Below are 22,871 nucleotides of genomic sequence, written 5' to 3'. Positions count from 1 at the left end.
CCTCCATGACATAACCATATCTATTAAGCCTGAGCTCTAGGACCCAGGAAGGAAGTCAAGCAAGGCTTCCCTGAGCTCAACCACGCGAACCTCATTGAATCGTCGGTCAATTTGAGCTCTTGTCGACATCTTCTCCAACTCAGGTGTGCATCTCCACCACTCGTCATCGAACTGCCACTCCACAGCTCCTCTATCCCAACGGGCAGCACGGTGAGCCTCCCTAGGTCCCCCGGATGCTTATGTGTGTCATTGCTCCCTTCCTCCCCATCACCAGCGTAGTACACCGTAGTGAAATGAGCCGCTGCCACCTTCATGCTCACGCGTCAACCATGCTCCAACCGACCTCGCTGGCCTGCATCTACCCAGATAAGTTTCCATGTCGCACTAGTTCCGTGGGTGCCCTTGGCCAGTCTGGAGTCATGGGCGTTCTTTAACATCAGGGTCGTGCTGCCATGGATCCAGCGTGCGCCAACGAGGCCTGGTCTGTTCAAATGATTTTGACCAGGCAGCTAGGCCATGGTCCTCCCATTCACCTCTACGCAATCCACTTCGCGCCCACCGAGCACGGACTACCCCTCGGCAAGGTGGTGGTGCCTAGAAAATGGCAAAACTGGGAGGGGCAACGTGGCTCCGTCCTAATCCAGCCGCGAGGGCGAGGGCTCCGGATGGTGGCGCGAGTGTACGGGGGAGAAGGCAATTGGGGGATGACGTGAGGAGAGAGACACACCAAATTTAATGTGTGAGGGGCTAAAGATGGATGCTGCTCTAAAATAGTGATTATGATGGCATGTCTATTGAACACTACTACAGAAATAGGCTTATATGCCGGTTCATCATTGCCGGTTCCTTACGAGCCGACAGTGATGGAGTATCACTGTCGGTTTGTATCAAGGACCGACACTAAAAATCCATTCGAAAAGAACCGTAGTGAAACTTGATTATCATTGCCGGCTCTAGCCACGAACCAGCAGTGATACTATCATTGTCGGCTCGTGGCTAAAGCCGCTAGTGAAACTTTAACTATCACTACCGGCTGGTGGCTAGAGTCGACAGTGATAATCGTCAAGCATCACTGTCGTTTGGTAGCTAGAGTCGGCAATGATAGTGGATGATAGTTTATTTTAAAAAAAATCATAATTTTCTCATACGAAATCGGATGGGAACAAACTTTATATCAAAACTGTAGCCCTCGACGAGATCTACAACTTTGTAGTTGATTTTTTTTTTATTTGATGTCATTTATATATCCAAATAATCATTTGAAGTTTCAGATAGAAGATATCAAAATGATTGCATATGCTAATTGTATCACTAGTACTTCTATAATGGGATGGTAAGGACATATTATGCGAGCTGAGAGGTTCTATGTTCGAGTGCCACGAATCGCACACGTGCGTATTTCGAGTGAAAAATCATGTGAATTGTGACTTATGACTTGCGACGGCACGGGTATGAGGGTTCCTCGAGTGAATTTTTTTAATTTTTTCGGCCCCAAAAATATCGATTTGACGTCCGACTATCATTGCTGACAGTAATCTTCAACCGACAGTGATAACTCTTTCACTGTCGGTTCCCGTTACCCACTACCGACTCTAAAACCGATAATAAAACTTTTTTATGAATCGATAGTGAAGGGATTTTTTTAAGCAGCGGAAGATAGAAATTTTAAGAGTGAAATAGAGAGTGGGATGGAGACTTTCTTAAGGATGCTGTTAAAGGGCCCTCAGGTGCCCTGACGAATGGTTTTGTTTGGTGTCACTTTGTAGTCAACCGCAGGCTTTCTCGGAAGGCCAGGAGAATGGGACCTTCCGCACTGTGGATGGAGAGGCGAGCATTCTTGGATGGTCATGATGAACGCAACAAGGCATGTGATCCTAGCTGCGGCTTCACTGTGTGTGTATATGCACCAAGAGCGCACAAAAAGTGGATGGTTGGAGGGTATCTCTGTTGAGGTCCTGTAGACTACTGTGGTTGTTGCACAACGATGCGTGAATCCATGGGCTGTAAAGATCCATGGCGTACTGAGTGAAACAGTTATATGCGGCAGTGACCAATTGTTTAACTTTCTTCCCTGGACCTAATGCATTTATCGCTTATTCAGATGTACCGTTTGTAAAATCTTGAAAATCAGCTTACTTATCGGGGGAATTTTTTTTTCAACCAAACAAATGGATATAAATATACAAACAGCTAATATCATCCATCTGATTTCTATCTAAAGGCTACAATTAATCCTACCATTTAATTAGTTGATTTGCAAAAACTCTTATTCGATCATAAAATATCGTGAAATAACTCTCAACTTATGAGATAGTGAGATTAACCATAACATAAAAAAGAATCCGATAGATGGCATTTACTGTTCATACGTTTACACTCATTACTAATTTACATCAAATCTTTTAGAGAGTATTGACATCAAATGCAAATCTTTGGAGAAAAGACACTCCTGCTTCAAAAATCAACATCAACAATACGCACCATTTGCCTGCTTGCATTTATCCAATAACATGAACAACCGATCTACACTTAGTGTCGAATAAAGTATTTCATCAATAATATTTGATTAGCTTAGATCAGACTAGAGTACACGTACGTATAAACGTTTAGTGGTACTATATGTTTCTATGTATTGAAGATCTCGTACCTTATAATTTCTTTAATAATATATATATGGATGCGCGTGTGTATGTATGGTGTAAATGTGAAGTGAAATATTATGTTTGTGTGAAGCGGTTGTGTGCATATAGTTGTACTTAAAAAAATAAGGTCATCCACTCTAATAAAACACACTACTTGCTCCAGTAAACAATTACTCTACTGCCTACTATCTCCATCACATCACAGCACAATGCGTGCAGCTGCTCGATAAACATTCGTCCTCACCGCTGTTCTTCCATCAGTCGCCTTTGCTGCTGCAGCAGCTGCAGCCACCGAAACACCATTAGAAAAAGAAAAGAAAAATCCAAGCGAATCAGACCCTCCCAACGGTCACCTCGCCGTGGCCTGATCGCCTCCCCCGTCATCCACCGGCTCCCAAGCCCCCCCCCCCCCACCCTTAGCGAAAGCGCCACCGGATCCGACCGAGCCCGCCTCGAGGCCCTCTCCCCTCCCTCCTCCCCCTTTCTCCCCACCTCAAGGAACCCCGTCCGCCTTCTAAGTTTTCACCCACATGCGTGGCGCCTTCTGCCTCCGCCGCGGCGCCAGCGATGTCGCGTAGCGGGGTGGAGGTGGTCGCCAGCAGGGGGTGCGCGAGCCTGGTTTTCCCTGGGATGCATCAGCCCTCCTCTGCCGCCTCCGTCGCGTCCTCCTCCGCCTCGCGCTGCGCCGCCGCCACCGGTGCGGGTGCGGGCGCGGGACCGCGAGCCGACGGGCCCTTCTCCGGCCTGGTCATCTGCGTCACCGGGCTGTCCAAAGGTGGGCGCTTCAACTGCTTCGTGATATTGCCGATAAAGGTCGAGAAGGTTGTCCGTTTGATGGTTTTTGGTGTTCTCGGTTGGTTGCAGAGGCCAGGGCTCAGGTGAAGGAGGCGACGGAGCGGCTGGGGGGCGAGTACAGCGGGAGCCTGCACCCCAAGTGCACGCACCTCGTGGTGCAGATATCCTTCGCACGCCATGGATCGTCGCGTGCTGTAGCTTTTCTTTGTCCACTGTCGTAGCAGTATTTGTTTCCCCAATTCAGGATGTCGTGGTTCCTTAACACTCACCACAGCTTTGCCGGGCGCAAGTTTGAGCACGCACTGAAGCATGGTCCGAGGAATGGGCTGTTCATCGTTACGTTGGGTTGGTTTGTCGATTGTGTGCGGAGAAACAGTAAGCGCAAGCTCCATGATTAGTTCTTCATCTTGAATTTGGCTAAAATTACTGGTGCCTCATTTCATTCTGTGGTGTTTTGACTGCAGTGAGGTTGGATGAATCCTTGTATAGTATCAAGAACATTGGGGAGAATGGTCTGCCGCTCGGGGAGTTCAACCGGCTTGTTGGAGTTCCTGTCGACGAGAAGTCTTGCCTCCCACCAATGGTATTTCAAGACAAGGCATGCTCAAACACGACCCGGAAGCATCCGCTTCAGACTCCTAGGAAAGAATGTGGCCATGATGAGTTTGTTTTTAAAAATTACACTATCTACATTGACCCTGGGATATCTGGTGAGATGAGAAAGAAGGTATGGTCCATCTCAGTTGTTGCTCGATTTCTTGATGAGGTTGACATATTACCGGAATCCACTAGACAGGAAAATAGAACTTTATGTTGTTTGTCTTGATGTAATGTTGCATTTACAACACCATTTGGATTGGAAAATCATTATAACTTCGTGCTAACTGCTAACATAATACGCAAATAACCTCAAATGTTGCAATTTCAATTAATTCCTTTAGCCTACAAGGATCGCTGAGCCCCCCTTGCCTGCAGATTTCTGATGCTGCTATGAGAGAAGGTGCAAAGTTGCTGGAGCACTGGTTTATTGGTTGTCATGCCACATATGTTGTGTGTGAGGATGCTACTATTAAGAGATATGTTGGCCACTCAGATAACATTGTAACTGTAAGCAACACTGTAATGTTATTCTTTCATTTGTTGCTTAGGTGCTAATTTACTTGGGGCGATTGCTTTGTGTTAACACTTTCTCCTTCCAATTTATCAGCCACTTTGGATCTTGAAAACAGTGAAAGAAAAGAACTTGCAGCGTCTTGTCCATTTGTCTTCAGACCTAGCTAGGCAGGTTGCCATGGTTCTTGAAAATGTCCGAACATCTGAAGAGGTATGTTCACTTAGCCAATTATAAAAAAAGATGTTTTCTATGGTTTGGTCAGCTAGAAAAAGTTGTGACCAACAAGAAGGAATTTGATTTGATCTTATTTTGTTGAGATATTTTCCCTCTTCCTTTTTTTAATAGACGCTAGAAATACCGAATTGATATCTGCGAACCCTACCTTACGTATGCTCATAAAGGATAAGATGGAGTACAGAGTGTATTTTATAACGAGCAGCTACCCTCCTGCAATGTGTTTACTGAAGAAAAGACAAGATAATGTGGTGTTGTGGTCCATGTAGATGGGCATTAATGGATCTGACGATGTTTTTCTTATTTTTGCATGATAAACAACTTCAAAATGTCTTCCAACAAATTTTGCATGGTTTCTTGATATCCTACATTATCATAATCCTTTGTAGTTGGATCTGTTTGCTGGTTGCAATATGTGCATAGCTGCACTGACTTGTCAAGTTGCTATTGCCTGATTACAAATGCGGTGACATCAGATCTTCTGTTCTTTTAGAATAGAAAACTTGGGAGTGTTCCTTCTATAAACTCCAGTGGACTTCCATCAACTCAAGGGGAGATTGATGAGGTCCATCAAGAGAGGCAAAAGTTTGTTGAAGTGGCAAAGAAAGAAGTTCGAGACCGCCGTGCTCATCGTATGCAGGTAAAGGTTATTTTAAGAAGGCGTAGATTCATTGTTATGTTTTTTGTTTTATTTCGACTTTTGCAGTTTTGTTCATCCAAACAAAACTGATTATTTGGATTTTTGGTCTTCATTCCAATTGTAGAGCACTTACATGTTCGCATGTGCATTGTCCCAAAACTTATCCAGAAATATGGCAAAATTTAGAGGTTGTTGCTGTGCACTAAAATCTGTGTTTCGTCATTTGTATCATGGTTATAATGCGGCAATGACTAACGTTCCCTGCCTAATTTGTCCTTGTGTATCTTTTTTCTTGTGCATTAATCTGCATGTGGGGTCTTCTCACCAGCTACTCAGCTGGTATTAACTCACCTGATCGCTGGTATTAACTCACCTGATCATTCACAGCTATCAAATTCTTTTATGGTCAGTATGGATGTTAAGGTCAAGTTGATGTATCACCCAGTAAGATTTTAGGAAACAGTCAATACGCCATCATGGAATGCTGCACATTACCTGATGCTATAATCATACGCCGGCACATTTATTTTGTGAATTCGTAATTTCATTTCTTGAAAACGAAATGTTTTGATAAAGCCTACATTGTGGTTTTAAGCCAGTCATGTGAAGTGCCGATTCATCCAATCACACCTGCCACACTCCTAGATTCAATCTGCTGGACAATCTCTGAGCCAACCTCATCTGCATCTATTTATACGGAATCTTCGTGGTCTGACGATGCCAAGGAGCAGCAAAGCACCACTTATTTTGATGCAAATGGGGATGGGACGGATCCAGATCAATCAACTGATAATTTCTCCCGCCCACTGAGAGAAAGGTGATCAATTATTGAATTGATTGAACCTCTATCGAACTGCTATTCTAACAATTTTCTTTTGTGCTTTCAGTGAGCAAAGCGATGTGATCTTCAAGAATCACTTTCTTACCATACTCTTCCCTATTGATCGTTTTGGCGAGCTTGGACCTTCCTCGCGGACATTCTACAGCAATGGTGGCTTCACACGTATACAAGTGCTGGAACACATCTACAACTTCTACCAGGTATTAAAATAAATATTCTTTCTTATTTTCTCGACTCAAATATCCCACCCAACCCCCAATGTAAATGCAATCACTGCCTTATCATTAGTGGAAAGTGTTATCAAGTCCATAATGGTTTCATATTAGTTCCAATTTAGCATGTGGTTTGTGGCCATTTTCATTTTTCATTGGGTTTTATTTTTTATCAGCTTAAACATCGAAGGCAGTAACAAGATGTCTCTTTTTGCAGGAGAACATGTCAAGCAACGAGATAGATGTGGCCTTGCATACGGATTCACGGCATGCTGATCGACTTCGATCTTTGTATGCAAGTGCCGAATCAGCAGAGAAAGGATCAGTAGCTTTCAAAAGAATAGACTTCTTAGGGAGCCGAAGAAGTCTCGAGGCATTAAAGCGCCTTAACAGGGAGAATAATAGTAACGTATATGAGCTTGTGATTAGGGCATGAACGCACCCTTCTCAAGTACCATTTGATGATGTATTTGTCCATTTCCCATAGGATTAGAAAACTACAGGTTGAGAGAGGGATGTTCCATGTTTGCAAAACAAAAAATTTAGAAAATAAATCCACAGCTCGTTGGATCTTTCAGATGTAAGCTTGAGATGTCATGTACTTATCTATTTTTAGAAACACGATACGTTCATATATTTTCTTCAGATTTAGCGCTAGACCTCCCACTATTTACTGCAAATCTTCTCAGATATTCGGATGAGATCAGATTTCAGAATCAATTATAATTACATCTTCAATTGTTAAGGCTATAAATTTATATTGCATTCTGATGCAGCATACTAATCAGCCCGAGGGTGAAATTTTTTATTTTAAACGATCTATTTTGAATGTTACACCCGAAATTTTGCTCTTCTCGAAGTGATGCAAAATTTCCAATTTATTAGTGGACCAGGACTCCGACGGCTAAACATACTAAGAGCAACGTACACAGCACATCTTGCAATTTATCACGGAGATCTTAACACGGTAACACCATTTACCCCATAAGACATCAGCATCTGCAGAAGACGCTGAGATGCATGTGTAATCTTCCTGACGGATCAACCAAAATTGATTCCTTGCGCTAGGGGTAGCTCGCTTCCGTAGTTGATTGTACTGCAATTGTTTGGAACGAGCGTTAGTAAAATGAAAAAAAATGCTAAACCAATACATAAAGAGGACGTACACGATAAACAAAATTTCTTGGCCTGATAATTATATTTGTCACAAACAAATTGTAACTTTTGCGGTAATATTTTGATTTTCTTCGTTTTATGAAGACCATCACAAATGCAACAAAACAAGGGTATTCGTGTAGTTCTCCGTTTGCGTATTCACTGCTTCACTGCATACTAAGAACAGTCTCCCTAGGCTTTTCCAGCAAGATGTGTTGCAGTTGCCAAAGTGTAGTGCCAAAGGCCAAAATAATGATCAAGGCTAGACCCCAAACTATTATAGAACTGTGCTGCGCCTCCAGCCTATCAACAAGTAACTAGCCTGGCCAATGGCCAAAGATGTGATATTGTAACAACAGTATAGTGCAACCTATGACATCTAAACAACCATGACATCTAAACAACCAAATAGAAGTGGTAACTGATCGGTTTTAGCCTGTATTACACTGAGGTTAATGAGAAACTACGCAAAAACGTCATAACGTATCAACCGATAAATCTTTGCTGGTACTGCCAGGAGCCCGGATATCGCAGAATACTTACTTTGATTTTACCGGCTTACAAGAGAAAAAAAAGGAGCAAAACTTTATAATTACCGTGAATGGTTCTGCTCTCCCCGGCCATATAACAATTAACATGGCCTCTGACAGTAAGCATTACTCAAAATTTAATAATGAAAAAGTTACTACCAACAATTTGTTCTCTACGTTAAATATTTACTTACTTAGGAATCTGGCAACCAATGTCAATGAGCACTTGTACATCCATTAAAGGCTTGGTTACACAACTTGATATGTGATTGATCCAAGTTAATAAGGCACAAATAATACTTGGGTAATGCAACAAAAAAAAAGAATGGATTTTATCAATTGATCCAAGCTATTTTATAGCCAAATAATATTTCAACACAAGGCTTTGCCACGTCGGGTCGTCTAAATGAAATGCATAAAGCCACAATACCAGAATGGGAATAGCAGCTCCACATGATGATGCAAGTCAGTATAATGTTAAGCTATGCAACTATTTGTGCAGAACCTTATTATCCACAGTTCTTCTAGTCATTATACTCCATCTCCCTTATATAGATCAACAGTTGCACCATTTTAAATTCAAACTCACAGCCAAAATGTGTATACTTACCAAGTGGCCCTCCTCATGTACTGTTTCCAGGAATCACTTCCTGCTTCTCGTCCACCACCTGTTGCTTTTTCTCCACCAAATGCTCCACCGATTTCAGCACCATTAGTAGGTATATTTACATTCACTATACCACAGTCACTACCATGGGGCCTGCACAGCAAGAAAAATAAGAGCAATACTGTCTTAGAGGTCATGGCAATCAACACATATCTGGAAAGAGGGACATAAAAGATGATGTGACTGTCTTTGCAGGTGGATTCATTGCTTTTATTTATATATTATATACGATTTATTTTAACACGGAGGAGTATGGTTAGTGACTTTGCCATGTAGGGGAATTCCACTTGATTTACTGTCTTACGAGTGTGTACCAATGGGTAGTTCTAGGTCATTACTTAATTAATTTTTTCCTTAACTTAGGGTCTGTTTGTTTCAGCTGAAAATTGTGAAAAACAGCTTGTAGATTTTGGATTATAAGAAGCTGAATTGTACAATATAGGGGCTAGATTGTTATAAGCTGGATTGTGATGAGGGCATGCTTGTTTCAGCTTGCAAATTGTGAATCACAATCCACAATCTCTAGCTGAAACAAACAAGGCCTTAATTAGATGGGAGTGAATCTTTAGTTCAATTTTTTGAGTTTTGGATCGACCCGATGACCCAAAAAAAATACAAAACTTGCATCTCTAGTTATGAGACTGAATATATAACTATTGACGTACCAATAAACAAGAAATTGTCTTAGAAAAGGGGATTGATGCACTAATGTGTATAAGGATACTGATAAACAAGAAGGGAAATATTGAACCCAAAATTTCATTTAATTTCCATAAGAACATGAATATGAAAGCAACATTTGACATTTTGATGCTAAAATGAGGAGGCAAGCAATGCAACTCTTGTTTGATTTCTATAAAAACAGGGATATTCTTTTGTTTAGAATGTAATACCACTCTGGGTTGTTGACCAGAAACTCACCCGATCCACTTAAAAATGATTTCTGGTCTCTTTGTAAATATAGAACTGCTCAACCCTTGAGGAACAGAATTATTGATTTCAATTGCTTCCTTCAGGGTCTGCAGGAAAACGACAACCAGGGCAATATTTCATGAATCATGACGGTAATCTCATAGAACAGGTCAATAACACAAGAAAGTATCGGACTATACTCCACCTGAAATTTCATAACATAAAGGACAGGGCCAAAGAGTTCTTCTCTCACAACTGGTGCAGTAGGTGAAATTTCCACAATTGTTGGTTGCACAAAGTTTCCTTCTGATTCAATGGCAGATCCTCCAAATAGGATTCTCCCACCCTGAATAAATTTAGAAGGTAGTCAAATTAGAACTTCATGGCTTGCATAAAATAATCAACCAATTCGCTCATCGTGGGTAAATTCTAAGTTATTTCAGTCTAATAGTTTTTTATATTGAGTGGGACTACAGTGGAGGTAGAATTTATTATAGTAACACAGAAACTGATAACACTATGTAAAGTTTCACCTGAGATCTGATGGTCTGAAGGCCTTTCAAAAAGTTTTCTTTCGAAGCAGGAGTGTGCAGAGGTCCCAGTAAGGTGCCCTTCTCCAATGGATCCCCAATTTGGACTTGTTTATACACCTCAACAAGTTGGTCAAGAACAATTTGGTATATACTTTCATGGAGAATCTGTAATAGGGGGTGAAGGCAATTAGACAGATAGACACCAATCACAAGATTTTAAATATAAAAAAAATCCACCATACCAGCCTTCGGCATGTAGTGCAACGTTGCCCTGCTGTACCAACAGCAGCAAACAACACAGAACGCACAGCTAGCTGAATGTCAGCGTCATCCATGACGACTATGGCATTGTTCCCGCTAAGTTCAAGAAGGCATTTACCAAATCTTGCATTGACTTGTTGCTGGACCATTAGACCAGCCTGCATTGAAAAATCAGCGTTTCATATTATAAAAAGATCAGCACAGCTTAATAGACATATTAGCAACGTTAACCATTAACCACAAAAAAAGAACCCCAAAAGGCACACTGAAAATAAAAATAGAGGAAATGCATGGAGATGAGTAACAGCATGGATCTGAATCAAGGCATTCTTATACTACTGTTCATACAAGCAATATAACCTGGCAAAAAAGTTCAATCTCATGGTTGCTATTAGATCAACACAATATCAGAGCAAAAGAGTAGAAGTTTACAGAACTTGCATACCCTAGTACTTCCTGTGAATGAAACCAGAGGTATCCTTGTGTCAAGAGCCATTGCTTGGCCGATTTCAGTACCCCCACAAAAGGCTGTGAAAATCGCACCTGGCAACTTGTTCTTCTCCAATACACTAGCCACTATTTTAGTCATTGCAATAGTGATCAGTGGAGTAGTTGGAGCACCCTTCCTGCAATAATCACAACAAAATTATAAAAAGAATATGTGCTCCTGCAATACTGACTGATCTTGCTGCCCTAAAAGAAAATAGAGTTGACTGGTGCAGTCTGTTGAACAGAAAATACTCGCATTTAGAAGTGTTCTTGTGTAAGAAGGTGGGTGTTATTTGGAGAAAAGGAGAACCCAGATTGACTGCCCATTATGTCCATTACAGCTACATGTTTTTCAACTACATTGCCATATTTTCCTTCAGCCACGCCTGCGACAAAATAATATTACTACAAACCTTGAGGGTGTCACAAGTTGCATCTGACACACATTGTCTAAGAAATTCTTCCTGAGAGCTATGTTGCTTGAACTCACAGATGACTATGACAAGTCACAATTCACAACAATGAATACAAGGTAACATGCCATAAAATTGTTGGAAGCCTTCACTGATTGGAGAAACATTACACACTAACAAAATTTGGAACCTTAAGCTTAAATATGTCATAAAAAATACTTATCAGAAAAGTAAACCATTCTTACCAGACAACACAGTTTCCGCAGACCAAAGCAATGCAAGCATTCCAACCTAAAACATGGCGCAAGAGAGACAACTGAGGTATTTATTGCTGTTAAGATTACATTAATTTGAGTATATGACTATATGGTAAAGGTTGACACGAAGCTAGCACTTGAAATAAACAAAGCATGCAGCATACTACAATCATACATAGTGTATACCAGCGGAGTAGATAGGTAAATTGTATCTCAAACACTTGCATTAGATTAAAAAGCATATGATGGGTCATTTACATGCTGGATTACACCATTAACTGTCAATTATTAAAGTTTTTCAGCTAAACATGACCTATAAAGAGTGTGAAAATGGCGATGCACCATGTTAAGTTTTATTGCAATGGTATTCTAGTAATGTAGCGCATCAAATATCTGAATAGTCAGAGACTTTACCAAGCACAGCACAAGGAAAATTGAATGCTGTGATAACACCAACAACTCCAAGAGGATTCCACACCTATTCAAATAAGCATAGCCCTTTGCATGTTACATGCTGATATCCACATGAGAAACTAACTGTACAAAAATTACTAGCTTTGACATACCTCCATCATCATATGATTTGGGCCTGTAAAGAATACAAAATGGAGCATTAGCAAGCTTCCAATGTTGTTATCAAGATGCACATATGCTTTGATATCCAGGACTTAATAAGAAAAGGTGATACCTAGGACTTATCAAGAAAAGGTAGTAATAGATTGTTCTATAAATGACAACTCCACCAGGACTGTGCCTTCTGCAACTAAATCAGAAAGGTAACCCCCTAAAACCTTGCTGTCTTAACTCTTAAGGAGTTATTTACTTATCATGCCCTTTTACTACATGAATATTGTATAGAATGGAATTTCAGTAAGTAATATTGACACAACATTTCAGGGACTCAGGAGAACTGAGATTTTACAATACAGAAACTGGAATCACTAGTCTATTGTACAGCACTCAACCAGTGACTAAGGAAATAATTTAACATGAAAGAAGCTTCTGTAGATTAGTAGGTCGACTAGTAAAATATGCAATGACTTGGCTAATTCCAATTGAAACATTTTTTGGGCTGCCAATTGGAACAAGTTTGATACAATAAAAACCAAGAGAGCTAGACCATTAGAACTATTTAAATATAAATTTTAGCGTTTCCGAGAAGTAAGATCTCCTAGTCTCCTAAAAGAATCATAGATTATCGCAATAAATTACAGCTAATATGATCAAAAGTGCAGTTTCATTGCAGATGATGTTGCTTCGAACTGACCGTCCAGAAATGATATAATGAAAGGAAAAGAGGTCTTACGTTCAGATGGTATGATGGATCCATTTAGCTGGCGACTTAGCCCCACAGCATAATCACACATGTCAATGATTTCCTACAAACAAATAGCCACACTAATGCCATCATGCACAAGGTAAGAAATCAACACCAGATTGAATTTAAACCCATTTGACCATTCAGTTATCTTCACTAAAAGACAAAATCTTAGGCATATAGTTTGGTGATACAAAGTGGATTACTCTTGAGATAAAGACTTCTGCACATATGGGAATGATTTTGGCTAAGTAATAATTCTAGCAGGCAAAGCAATGATACCAACACCGTATAGTATAGATGATAATGTAGTCTTCATGATGAGTATTACATTATGCTCTGAACTCAATGTTAGTTCTTTATCCTGACTCCTGAGTGCAAAAATTAATGTATAGCTTGTAATGGATGCACTAGTAGCAACTATGATCCTACCTGAACCTCCCCGATCCCTTCAGGAAGAATTTTCCCCATCTCAAGTGACACGAGCCTGCCAAGGTGATGGAGCTTGGCTCTCAATGCATCACCGATTTGCCTAACAATCTCTCCTCGCTTCGGAGCAGGAATCTGAACATATGGGTATGTCATTATGAGTACATTGATAGGAGCAAGGTCTTGGAATTGAATCACTTGATGGACAAAATAATTTTTTTAGAGTGCTACCCAACATATAGAAATTCCACTTAATTACAGCATTGATAACCTTATAGATATAAACAAGCATATAATCCAAAATCTGATAAACCCAAACATGCATGATCTCTGACATTGCAGCATAAATACTAGTGGCATCTCCATTGTCTTAATGTTTCAACAGCAACAGCTAATCAATTGGCAAATTCAAATTTTATACCTGATTCTCCTGTTCCTGAATCAAATAGAGAACCCATGCCGCCTCCTCAACATATCACGATAGGAATTCAAACTTCCTAAAAATTCAAACCCATAAAGGACCAAAACTTGCCTGCTCGGATTAAGGCAACATTTTCAATTCACGGTGGTGCACGTTTTGTTCCACCCACTTAAATTTCACAGGCAGTAGCAACTAGCAAACCACAGCTAGATCACAGCAGCATTTCATCATCCGAGCGAGTTGCTACGAGCATTCCAGTCCCCGAAAAATGTCAGTGAAACTCACCGCCATCCACGTCTTCGCGGCATCGAAGCAGGCGCGCATGCCCTCCTCATAGTCGTGCACGGACGCCTCCACAACCTCAGCGATAACCTAGTACACAATTGGAGTATTGGAAACACAGATGCACAAAACCCTCTCAAAATCCACCAAAACACAACCGCGAGCTTGCCGAAACCGAGCGGATCCGACGGGGCGGGACGCACCTGGTTGTTGGTCGGGTTGGTGGAGGTGACGGCGGGTCCGGAGCCGCCCCAGGCGCCGCAGGTGAAGGAGCCCGGGTTGCGCGGCGCGAGGCCCAGCTCGGCGAGGAACTGGTGCTCCTTTCTCGCGAAGCTCCCCATGGCGTCGGTTCCTTCCGCAAGGCAAGCGGCTTCTGCTTGGGCTCCGTCTCCGATCTCCGTACGAGGCGAGGGGATTAGGGGCGAGGGGGGGGGGTATTTGTGGGGAGAAAATTGTGGGAAGGAGGTGGAGTGGGGACTGGGAACTGCTCCGGGGAAAGACGACGAGGCGGGGAGCGAGTGTGGTGCCGTGGTGGACAGGTGGAGTGGTGGGTGGCACGAGACGAGACGAAACCGAAAGCGTGGGCTGTTTGGTGGAAAAGGAAAAAAAAAAAAGAAATGGTTTTTTTATTTTCTCAACGTTTTTTTTATATTAAGCGTCAGTATTTTTTTTGTTCTTCAGGGATATTAAGCGTCAGCTTTTATGTTGCATATTTGCGATGTGTTTTGGCACTGGCACTGCACATACGAAAGCTAATGTATTTGCTTGACTTTGTAAAAAAAAAAAAAACTTTGGATTTAAAATTTTCAATTGAAAAGTGGCTATACAGTAAGGCATTAGAATTGAAATCTAGAAAAACTAGCTCAAAAGACTATCTTAAAAGAAGTCCAACACATACGCTGCTTATCATGAAGAAAACAACCGAAGTGCGCATGGTTTCATTAAACTCTTTTAGCTGATGTGTCTCTATCGTGTCTAATAAAATATTATATTGTAAGTAGAAGAACTTTTCAATTTAGAAACTTCCATGAGATATATAGTACTTCTCGGACAATGATCTGCTGATGGTTTTCAAGGACCTATCAAAAAGTTCGAAAGCTACATTTTACTTTATTTTATAAGTGGGATTTCTCAGAACTGAGTGATTATCGCACTTCAGACAATTTACAAAAGAAGTTGCTAAACTTCGTACGCCTAGAATTAAGGCTCTTTACAGTCAAACAGTTCCGGGCCACTGGATATGGTTTGATAGATGACACATTGTTTTCTACTTTTCTCATTATTGTTCTTCCTCACGCATTCGCCCGTCGCCACTGCCTCCACACATCTCTAGCGAAGACGACACCATCGGATCTGCTCCCACAGCCCTCGACGTGTCGTGATGCCCTCGCCCTGCCCTGGCCCTCTAGCAGTCCTTCTCCTCCCGTAGCCAGTGGTGCCCGTCGCCTCGCCTATAGCATGCCTCATCTGCTTGATCAGTCTGCCTCACCCAAAGCTTATTCTAAGCTTGGAGTCCATATAATCCTCCTAAATCTGAACCTGAAAAGCTCTTTTTCTCTAACTCCAACTGGAGGTGAATCTCTACCGAAATTTGCTACTTCGTCAAATGAATTTGTCTTCATGTGGCAAATAATTGGTTGGTGTTGTAGTTTTGGCATATTATAGTATTTTGGCCCCATGGATTGATCGTTGTAGCAAGAGCAGGGTTCACGAATTCGTTTGGTCACCGAAATACGGTGACCAACAAATTCTGTAAAATTCATAAAAATCGGTACGATTTTGGTAGAAATTGAACAAATTTTGTTGAATTTTCGATTTTTTATTTTGAATTTGAATTGGACCAAAATGTGATCGCATTTTAAATACGGTATAGACCGAATTTGTCAAAAACTGTGAATTTTGAGCGGTTTCCAATGAATTTGTAAATCCTGAGCACGAGTAGTTGCAGAAAACAATGACCAAACTTCTGCACCCATTTGGACATCATGAGAAGTAATGACACGCAAATGCTCGCAGCACTTATAATTGTGACCAAGACAAGAGTCATTGCAATGCAAACGTACCCGAAGAGAAGCATCCACCCATGCAAGCTCAATTCATCATCGTCGTTTCGTGCCATGGCGCCGTCATAGATGACAGACGTAGCAGAATGCTCAGTTGATAATGACAGTGCAACAAGTCACAGAGCTCACACAGACGTGGTATGTGAGGATACCTATCCGGACTCTGGCTGTCCGCTATCATCGTCTAGTTCGCGGACCCGTGGTCATCTTGGCCTCCGTCTCCGTCGAACGTTTACGGATTGCGACGATCTTTGGTGATGTCATGGGGCATCTCTCCATCGCTATAGTACATTTCCTTTAGCCCAAATATACTTTATTTCTGAAATACAGTTTGGACAGAGAAAACATCTGATGGCTCCAGCGCGCGTGTCCCATACGGAACTCTCTCTCAAAGCGAAAGCTTAGCGTTTACTCAAACTAAGTTGGATGGGACGTGATCGTTCTGGACGAGATAATTTTGGATGGAATAGTTTTGTATTAAATGATACAAGTAGATTGATAACTGTTAAGTTGATTAAAAGCCACATATTACATTTATGTATTTTACAGGAATAATAATTTTTATATTTATTATTATCAATAAACTATGCTAATTAGTAATAATCATTAATGAGTCCAATTAATAATATATTAAGCTATTAATAATCATCACTAAATACACACAATAATAATTAGTTATAATTAATAACATCTAATTGTAACTAATATTTAACTAAAAATCTTTTAATAACCACTGATAGTAAATAATTATACTAATCATAAGTGAATAGTGAAACTGACATAGCTTGTATAGCTCGTTTGACCCATTTTTTTCATACGGAACATCTAAATGAAATATTCCTAAATTATGTATCACTTTAGACGAACCAAACGTAGAGACAAGACCTCATCCTAAATGATCCCATCTAAGATGAGCCTAGTACGTACAACCAAACATTGCCTTATTAAGCCACCTAAAAATCGAGTTCTGCAGAGAATGAAGCACGACAAGCACGCCCTGATCTTTTTTGCGTATGCTACTCATGGAAGTCATGGTTGGTCTCGATTTTTCAAAAATCGAACTTCCTTCGTACGTACACCTTTTTTCCGTTTCTCAGTTTCTTTTGATCGTCTGTTTGGATAAGACTATTTTGGTCTTAAAAAATCTTTCATTCAAACACAAACGTGAGAGCTTGTTCGGATAGGCATAGAGCCACTATACACAAACTCTTCATGTTGATCTACAAGTCCGATTGTATTGACGCTAATGTGCACTTAGATTTTGGTCTGCCAAAAGTTGGCGTATCCACGCATGTCAATGTTCTCGCGCACATATTAGTTCATTTTCACGCTCATATGCTGGCAAAACGGTGGCGACCAAATTCTACGCCAAAATATTAATAGGCCAACGTATTGGCTGGTCTGGCACATGCGCCATGCAAGCATGCTTGCTAATCTTTTCTAGGCTAACTTGAAATTGGGCCGAGCCACGGTTCGGCCCTCTGGAATCCATCTGTCGTGAGCTGCACAGTTTCACTCGCTTCCATCCTTAGGCCAATAATATTGGATCGGATCACAACCGAGCAAGATCCTGCGATGCCTCGATCCAAGACGCAGCTGGGCTCAGACCTTGATCCAGCCCACCCAGAGCACAACCTGCTGTTCCTAGTCCTCGCTGAGAATACGACCGGCCGGTCTATGACCCGCGAGCGAAGAGGCAGCGGAAAACGGAGCGCTTTGACAGTCGCGGACACGCCACCCCGAGACTACCTTCCCTACGCCAGGCGCTCGCCGCACGCAACCGGACAACCCAACGACTTTCTTTTTTAAAAAAACACCAACAAGTAGTAAACATACGCAAACAATCGTACAACTATATATATATACGTACTCATATAATATCTATTAAAAATTTAAAATACAGAACTTAAATATTAATAAAGTTACCATAGACGTACCGCCCATCATAAAAAAATCTGTATCGGTCAATCGACCAACAGCGATAAGTAAGACTTTGCCGCAAACATCCGCGCACACATGGCTGACCAAAAGGCTGTTTGGTTCTTGCCTCTAAGAAGCAAAGTTAAAATTTAGTCACGTCTAAAAAATTTGGTTTTTGTTAGGTTTAAACTTAAAACTTAGCTGCGCTCTGAATTTTTCTATAGTAAAACTAGATAAGATTTTGATGTTTAAAATAGCTATATCAATTTTTAGTTGATTAAAATTTTAGTTTAGTCTCAAATTAAATACTATTTAATATGATCGAATTTTAGTATAACTTTAATTTTATGATGACTAAATTTTGGCTTGTTTCTAGTGGGCGAGAGCCAAACAGCCGAGGATCCGAGAAGCGTGTAGCCTCCTTTCCGGCCAAGCGCGTCTGCAGGCAGCGCGGGAGTACAACTGCAGTACAGGTCGTTCATCTGTACTGCGCGGCTGCACGGGGGGAGTACCTACCGATTCGATAGGGCACGCTACTGCCATCTGCCACCATTTTAGTTGCTATTCACTAGTATTATCTTTAACGATTTTTTTTAGAGTTAGAATTTTTTTAAGATAGAATTTTCGTTTTTTCAACGTTTTAACAGTTTCTATCACAAAGTGATTTTTAAAATCATTTTCTTCGTAACAGAATTCTCTCTCATTTCTCTTCACGATTCTCTTGAAAATAAACTGTTGAAGATGAATAAAAATAAAAAGAATAAAAATAGAAAAGAGAATCGAAAAGAAAATAAAATAAAGAAAAACTGATCGAGGATAATCTAAGTATCCGAAGCCTTGAAGGCTGCCTTCTCTTGGTCACCTGCCCCATGATTCCATTCGACCAATGCAGCGCGCCAGGAGTTGGGAAAAACCACCGTGTTTTGGGTCTGACAATTTGGAAGTTCCAAATGTCAAGCCAAGAATTGGCATCTAGAGTCGCCTGATTAATGCTACTTCTATTCGGGATAATATAGTCCGGCTACGTTTCTTCTCAGCAAGCACCAGCTAGCGGTTCTATCTCCATAGCCCAACGCCCCAACCACACGTGCTTGGGATTTGGAACATAAGCATAAAATTGTTCTCTATGTTAAAAAGTCAACCGATAGATAACCACACTAATCCCTAAAAAGGTCTATCTCAACTCTGGCACTCGTCTATTTGCGTGGCATAAATGCGGATGTTTCCCTCCTTATCAAAACTTAAGTCATTTTTTGCACAATTGATACTAACCTCTGATCCTAAATATAAGATCATTTAGAATTATCCTAACTCAATATTTCTAGCTTTGACCATCAATTTCTAAAAAATATATAGATTAACAACATAAGATTGGTATCAATTGATTCATCATGAAAAATACTTTCACAATATATAAATTTTTCTATTTAAAATAACATATTTCTGTAGATATTGCTAATCAAAGTATTATCTTGGAAACCGTGTCAATATCCTAATGAACCTATATTAGAGATAAGAGGAAGTATATAGTAAGACCATTTCCAAGGGTTCCCTTCATGGTATCCGTTCCATTCGCGATGGGAAAGAGATTGCGAAGGGAATGGTCGCAAGGCTCTACTGGATGCCCATCGACAACCGACACGGGATGAGAGAGGAGAGAGGTTCCCAGGGGCGCCAGACTCTCCTATCCATTCGCAGATACGTCGAGCGGGGCAGGGGAAGGACTGTGCGGTCGTGCGCTCGGGCGGAAGAAGCGAAAGCGAGGGGCGGCGGTGGCGTGCGCGCATGAGGAGGGCGACGGTAGGTTGGCAGCGACAGAGAGGGGCTCCCAGAAGCTTGATCTAGGTGAATGTGTGGAGGGAAGCGACAACGTCACGGGAAGTGACGCGACAATGATGAGGAGCGACGACATGAGGTACATAATATTCTCCCCTAAATGTTTTCGGATCTATGATTGCTACGGTTCAATCGCAAATTAGGTGAAGGAGTGGCGGCAACTTGTCGTGCGGAGAAGGGGGAGGAGCGGCGGATGGGATTGTCAGGTGTTTGGGTGTGGCGTCAAGTGGCACCAATGGTGGGGGGGCGGAGGGGAGGGTCTGGTGGCGATTCTAGCCTTGATGCACATGGCGTCGGACACAGGTCGGTCGTCCGATGGGAGTTATGGAGGTGGATCTGGAGCCTAGATGTGCGTCGTGAACGCGCCATCGCCATAGTGCGATGTCGTCAAGATCGAGTTGTGCCTTTTCTTTTTTCTGCTCAATTGTTCTGAAGGCATGTTGTGTCCGTGTAGGTTTCCTGAATAATCTGACCGTAGTGGACCTGCTGCTCGAAGTTGTTATGGAGCCTGGATCACCGTGCTCTTGCCGAATACCCTCCCCTTCTACTGCAACACCGGCCCGCTTCCTTCGTAGATCGCGTCCGCCATTGTTGTGGTTGTACACAGTGTTGTTGCATGCTCACGGTCTCCCTTACTCTGTACTTGTAGATGGACGCCACAACGCTTGCCGCTCTTGTGTCAAAGCTACAGGACCATCTGCAGGTGGCGGCTGCCACATTGAAGAAGGTGGCTAACGATAACTTGAGTTCGGACAACACCCCTACCGTCGTAGAGCTCAACAGAGCACTTTTGGAGGTCGACACCAATGCGGTGGAGTTGGAGCAACTCGTGTTCCAAGTTGATGATGTTTTGTGCAACGGTGTCGTGCCTAATCATGTTGGTTTGGCCGCAATAGCAGCGTGACAGTGGAAGAGGAAACATTGAGATCCAAGGACATTGACGACAACAACGTCCTTCCCGCTGACTGGAGCTTGGATTATTTTATCGTGTACTGATTCAGATGATGGCATGTCCATTGAATTTTATCATTCATGGAGGCTGTAGTCGAGTAGGGTGTTTGTTACTTAGTTGTTCAGAATTAGTTTAGTTAAGATAGTAAGTCGCCTATAAGTTTACTGTTAACCTCTAGTTTTTTTTGTTGTACTCTGCTACTCCCCTGTGATGTATTTGTTATTCTTGAAGATATATCCTTCATCATCTCTTTTCATTGGCATCTTCTAATTTTTACCCGATCTATACACAAGGCTTGTATTCTACTACAACTCTGATAGTTTGGTTGGTGTTTGAACTTTGAACTGGACATCTAATGATCAAAGTACTGCCTGCCCACAGTCTAGGATCGCATGTCCAAGCATGGAGCCACGATGATGCATGCAACCTTGGGCAACAAGCTCTTCCTCCTCGATGGCGATAAACATCATCAATTCGTCCTCATCGTCGCTCGAGTCTGATGAGAACGACATGAACAGATCTCTGAATGTAGATGAGCTCATTGTCTAAATGTGAAATACAGAGGCAATTGAGCCTCTCTACTTGGGTATCCGCCCTCTTATATAGCCATGCCAGTCTTCTTGAGCAAGCAATATGTGCTTGACTTCTCATGCAATCCAACATGCATGTACATCCTGGCTTCCATGGAAAGAATCGTGAGCACGGAGCTAACATGCATGTGCTTTCTGGCTTCCACGGAAAGAATCATGACCATGAAGCTAGCATGGAACGGGAAGGGAATTAAATAATGTTTATGTACAAAATACATGTATGGTGCACAAGTACCACGTATTGCAACCATATTATATGCATCACAACAGCTATTTTACGGAAATAATATAATATTAGAAGTCTGTTAGGTAAGAGAATGAGAAAGGGGATACTGTTGGAGTGTATGAACCTGAAGAGAACAAGTCTGTGAAGGAAATCCCTTCAGTTAGAGATGATCTAAGATCAAACGAGAAGGTATGCATCTAGATTAAAGCCTACATGCAGTACCAACGCATAATCATCTAACCCTGCCTCAACCCCATCGCAGCCTGCCACCTTACATGAATCGATGCAACTGCCTCTTTCTACCTCTTTACATGACTAAGGGTGTCACTGCCAACACATGTCTCATAATCCTTTGAGCCTATTACACCTAACGCACGATCTTTAACTCTCGTTACCTGTATAGTGGCAATGCTCACCTCTTGTCGTGCCACACAAATACCACATTAGCTCTGATTGTCCTCCACCCTCCTATGTGCGCACAACCATGAGGGCACCCCCTACATCATCCGTCGCCAATATGACGCCACATTGGCCTCCCTCTAAGCTAAGGCAAGGTGAATCAAAACTATAATTCGTCCCTATCTCAAACAAGTTTAATTGTGCATAGATCTTGAGGTAAGTCTAAAGTTAGCAATTCGACTATTTCCTCATTGAAAAAGAGGTGGCTTAGAATTTCGAAAAGAATTACATAAAAAATCTCATATATTTTGGTTGCTGTTTAAAAGGGTCTTTATTTATCAATTTTTAAATTCTATATTTCTGATTTTCAGTAGATATTATATGATTACGTGCATGGCCTACTTCTGAGTTCTGACTAGACAGTCGCCAAACACGATAACTTTTGACGCTCTATCTGTGGTCGCTATATGACAAAAAAATAAGAAGTAAATTCTATAGGATCGGGTTCTACGAAAGATCTCATTCTCTATAATAACACATGTCCCTTCTATTTCTCTCATCTTTAGCTTAACTTATTATATTAGAAGATATGTGACTGATTAGAATATCAAGAAGATATTTTGTAAAAAGGTTAAATAGAATTTGATTCTGAGAAAACGACCCGATTCCAATGGCGCAAACGTAAAATAACCCAAACGGCGTGCCCCATGGCGCACCACACAATAAAAGGTCGCCCTTTT

The 22,871-nt window shown here is 41.5% G+C and overlaps 2 protein-coding genes across 2 annotated transcripts; one reads left to right on the top strand and one right to left on the bottom strand.

Annotated features, from left to right (window-relative positions):
- Nucleotides 1-2,877: 2,877 nt before the first annotated feature.
- LOC133901634 (uncharacterized) lies at nucleotides 2,878-7,129 on the top strand. The gene is made up of 10 exons (XM_062343053.1): nucleotides 2,878-3,417; nucleotides 3,507-3,599; nucleotides 3,711-3,812; nucleotides 3,902-4,164; nucleotides 4,413-4,544; nucleotides 4,645-4,761; nucleotides 5,279-5,425; nucleotides 6,025-6,242; nucleotides 6,313-6,466; nucleotides 6,696-7,129. The coding sequence occupies exons 1-10, from the start codon at nucleotides 3,210-3,212 to the stop codon at nucleotides 6,912-6,914; spliced, it is 1,653 nt and encodes a 550-aa protein (XP_062199037.1). The 5' UTR covers nucleotides 2,878-3,209; the 3' UTR covers nucleotides 6,915-7,129.
- A 127-nt stretch (nucleotides 7,130-7,256) lies between these two features.
- LOC133901636 (aldehyde dehydrogenase family 7 member A1) lies at nucleotides 7,257-14,579 on the bottom strand. The gene is made up of 14 exons (XM_062343054.1): nucleotides 14,349-14,579; nucleotides 14,149-14,235; nucleotides 13,446-13,577; nucleotides 13,002-13,074; nucleotides 12,262-12,284; nucleotides 12,110-12,173; nucleotides 11,684-11,729; nucleotides 10,982-11,162; nucleotides 10,518-10,694; nucleotides 10,276-10,440; nucleotides 9,948-10,088; nucleotides 9,752-9,849; nucleotides 8,774-8,923; nucleotides 7,257-7,574 (listed from the first exon to the last, which is right to left on the bottom strand). The coding sequence occupies exons 1-14, from the start codon at nucleotides 14,484-14,486 to the stop codon at nucleotides 7,520-7,522; spliced, it is 1,530 nt and encodes a 509-aa protein (XP_062199038.1). The 5' UTR covers nucleotides 14,487-14,579; the 3' UTR covers nucleotides 7,257-7,519.
- Between the last annotated feature and the right edge of the window lie 8,292 nt (nucleotides 14,580-22,871).

The sequence above is a fragment of the Phragmites australis genome, chromosome 20, assembly GCF_958298935.1.
Source record: "Phragmites australis chromosome 20, lpPhrAust1.1, whole genome shotgun sequence".
Lineage (NCBI taxonomy): Eukaryota > Viridiplantae > Streptophyta > Magnoliopsida > Poales > Poaceae > Phragmites > Phragmites australis.
Note: the sequence above shows the minus strand (reverse complement) of the source record. Positions and strands in the feature narration are given on the sequence as shown.

Bases quoted from the DNA above. Each gene is read 5' to 3' on its own strand.
- LOC133901634 (XM_062343053.1), top strand. From the start codon at position 3,210: ATGTCGCGTAGCGGGGTGGAGGTGGTCGCCAGCAGGGGGTGCGCGAGC. The intron at 4,762-5,278 runs GTATGTTCACTT...CTGTTCTTTTAG, and splicing joins ATGTCCGAACATCTGAAGAG to AATAGAAAACTTGGGAGTGT. The intron at 6,243-6,312 runs GTGATCAATTAT...TTGTGCTTTCAG, and splicing joins TCCCGCCCACTGAGAGAAAG to TGAGCAAAGCGATGTGATCT.
- LOC133901636 (XM_062343054.1), bottom strand. From the start codon at position 14,486: ATGGGGAGCTTCGCGAGAAAGGAGCACCAGTTCCTCGCCGAGCTGGGC. The intron at 14,236-14,348 runs GTGCGTCCCGCC...ATTGTGTACTAG, and splicing joins CCAACCCGACCAACAACCAG to GTTATCGCTGAGGTTGTGGA. The intron at 7,575-8,773 runs GTAAGTATACAC...AAACAATTGCAG, and splicing joins TACATGAGGAGGGCCACTTG to TACAATCAACTACGGAAGCG.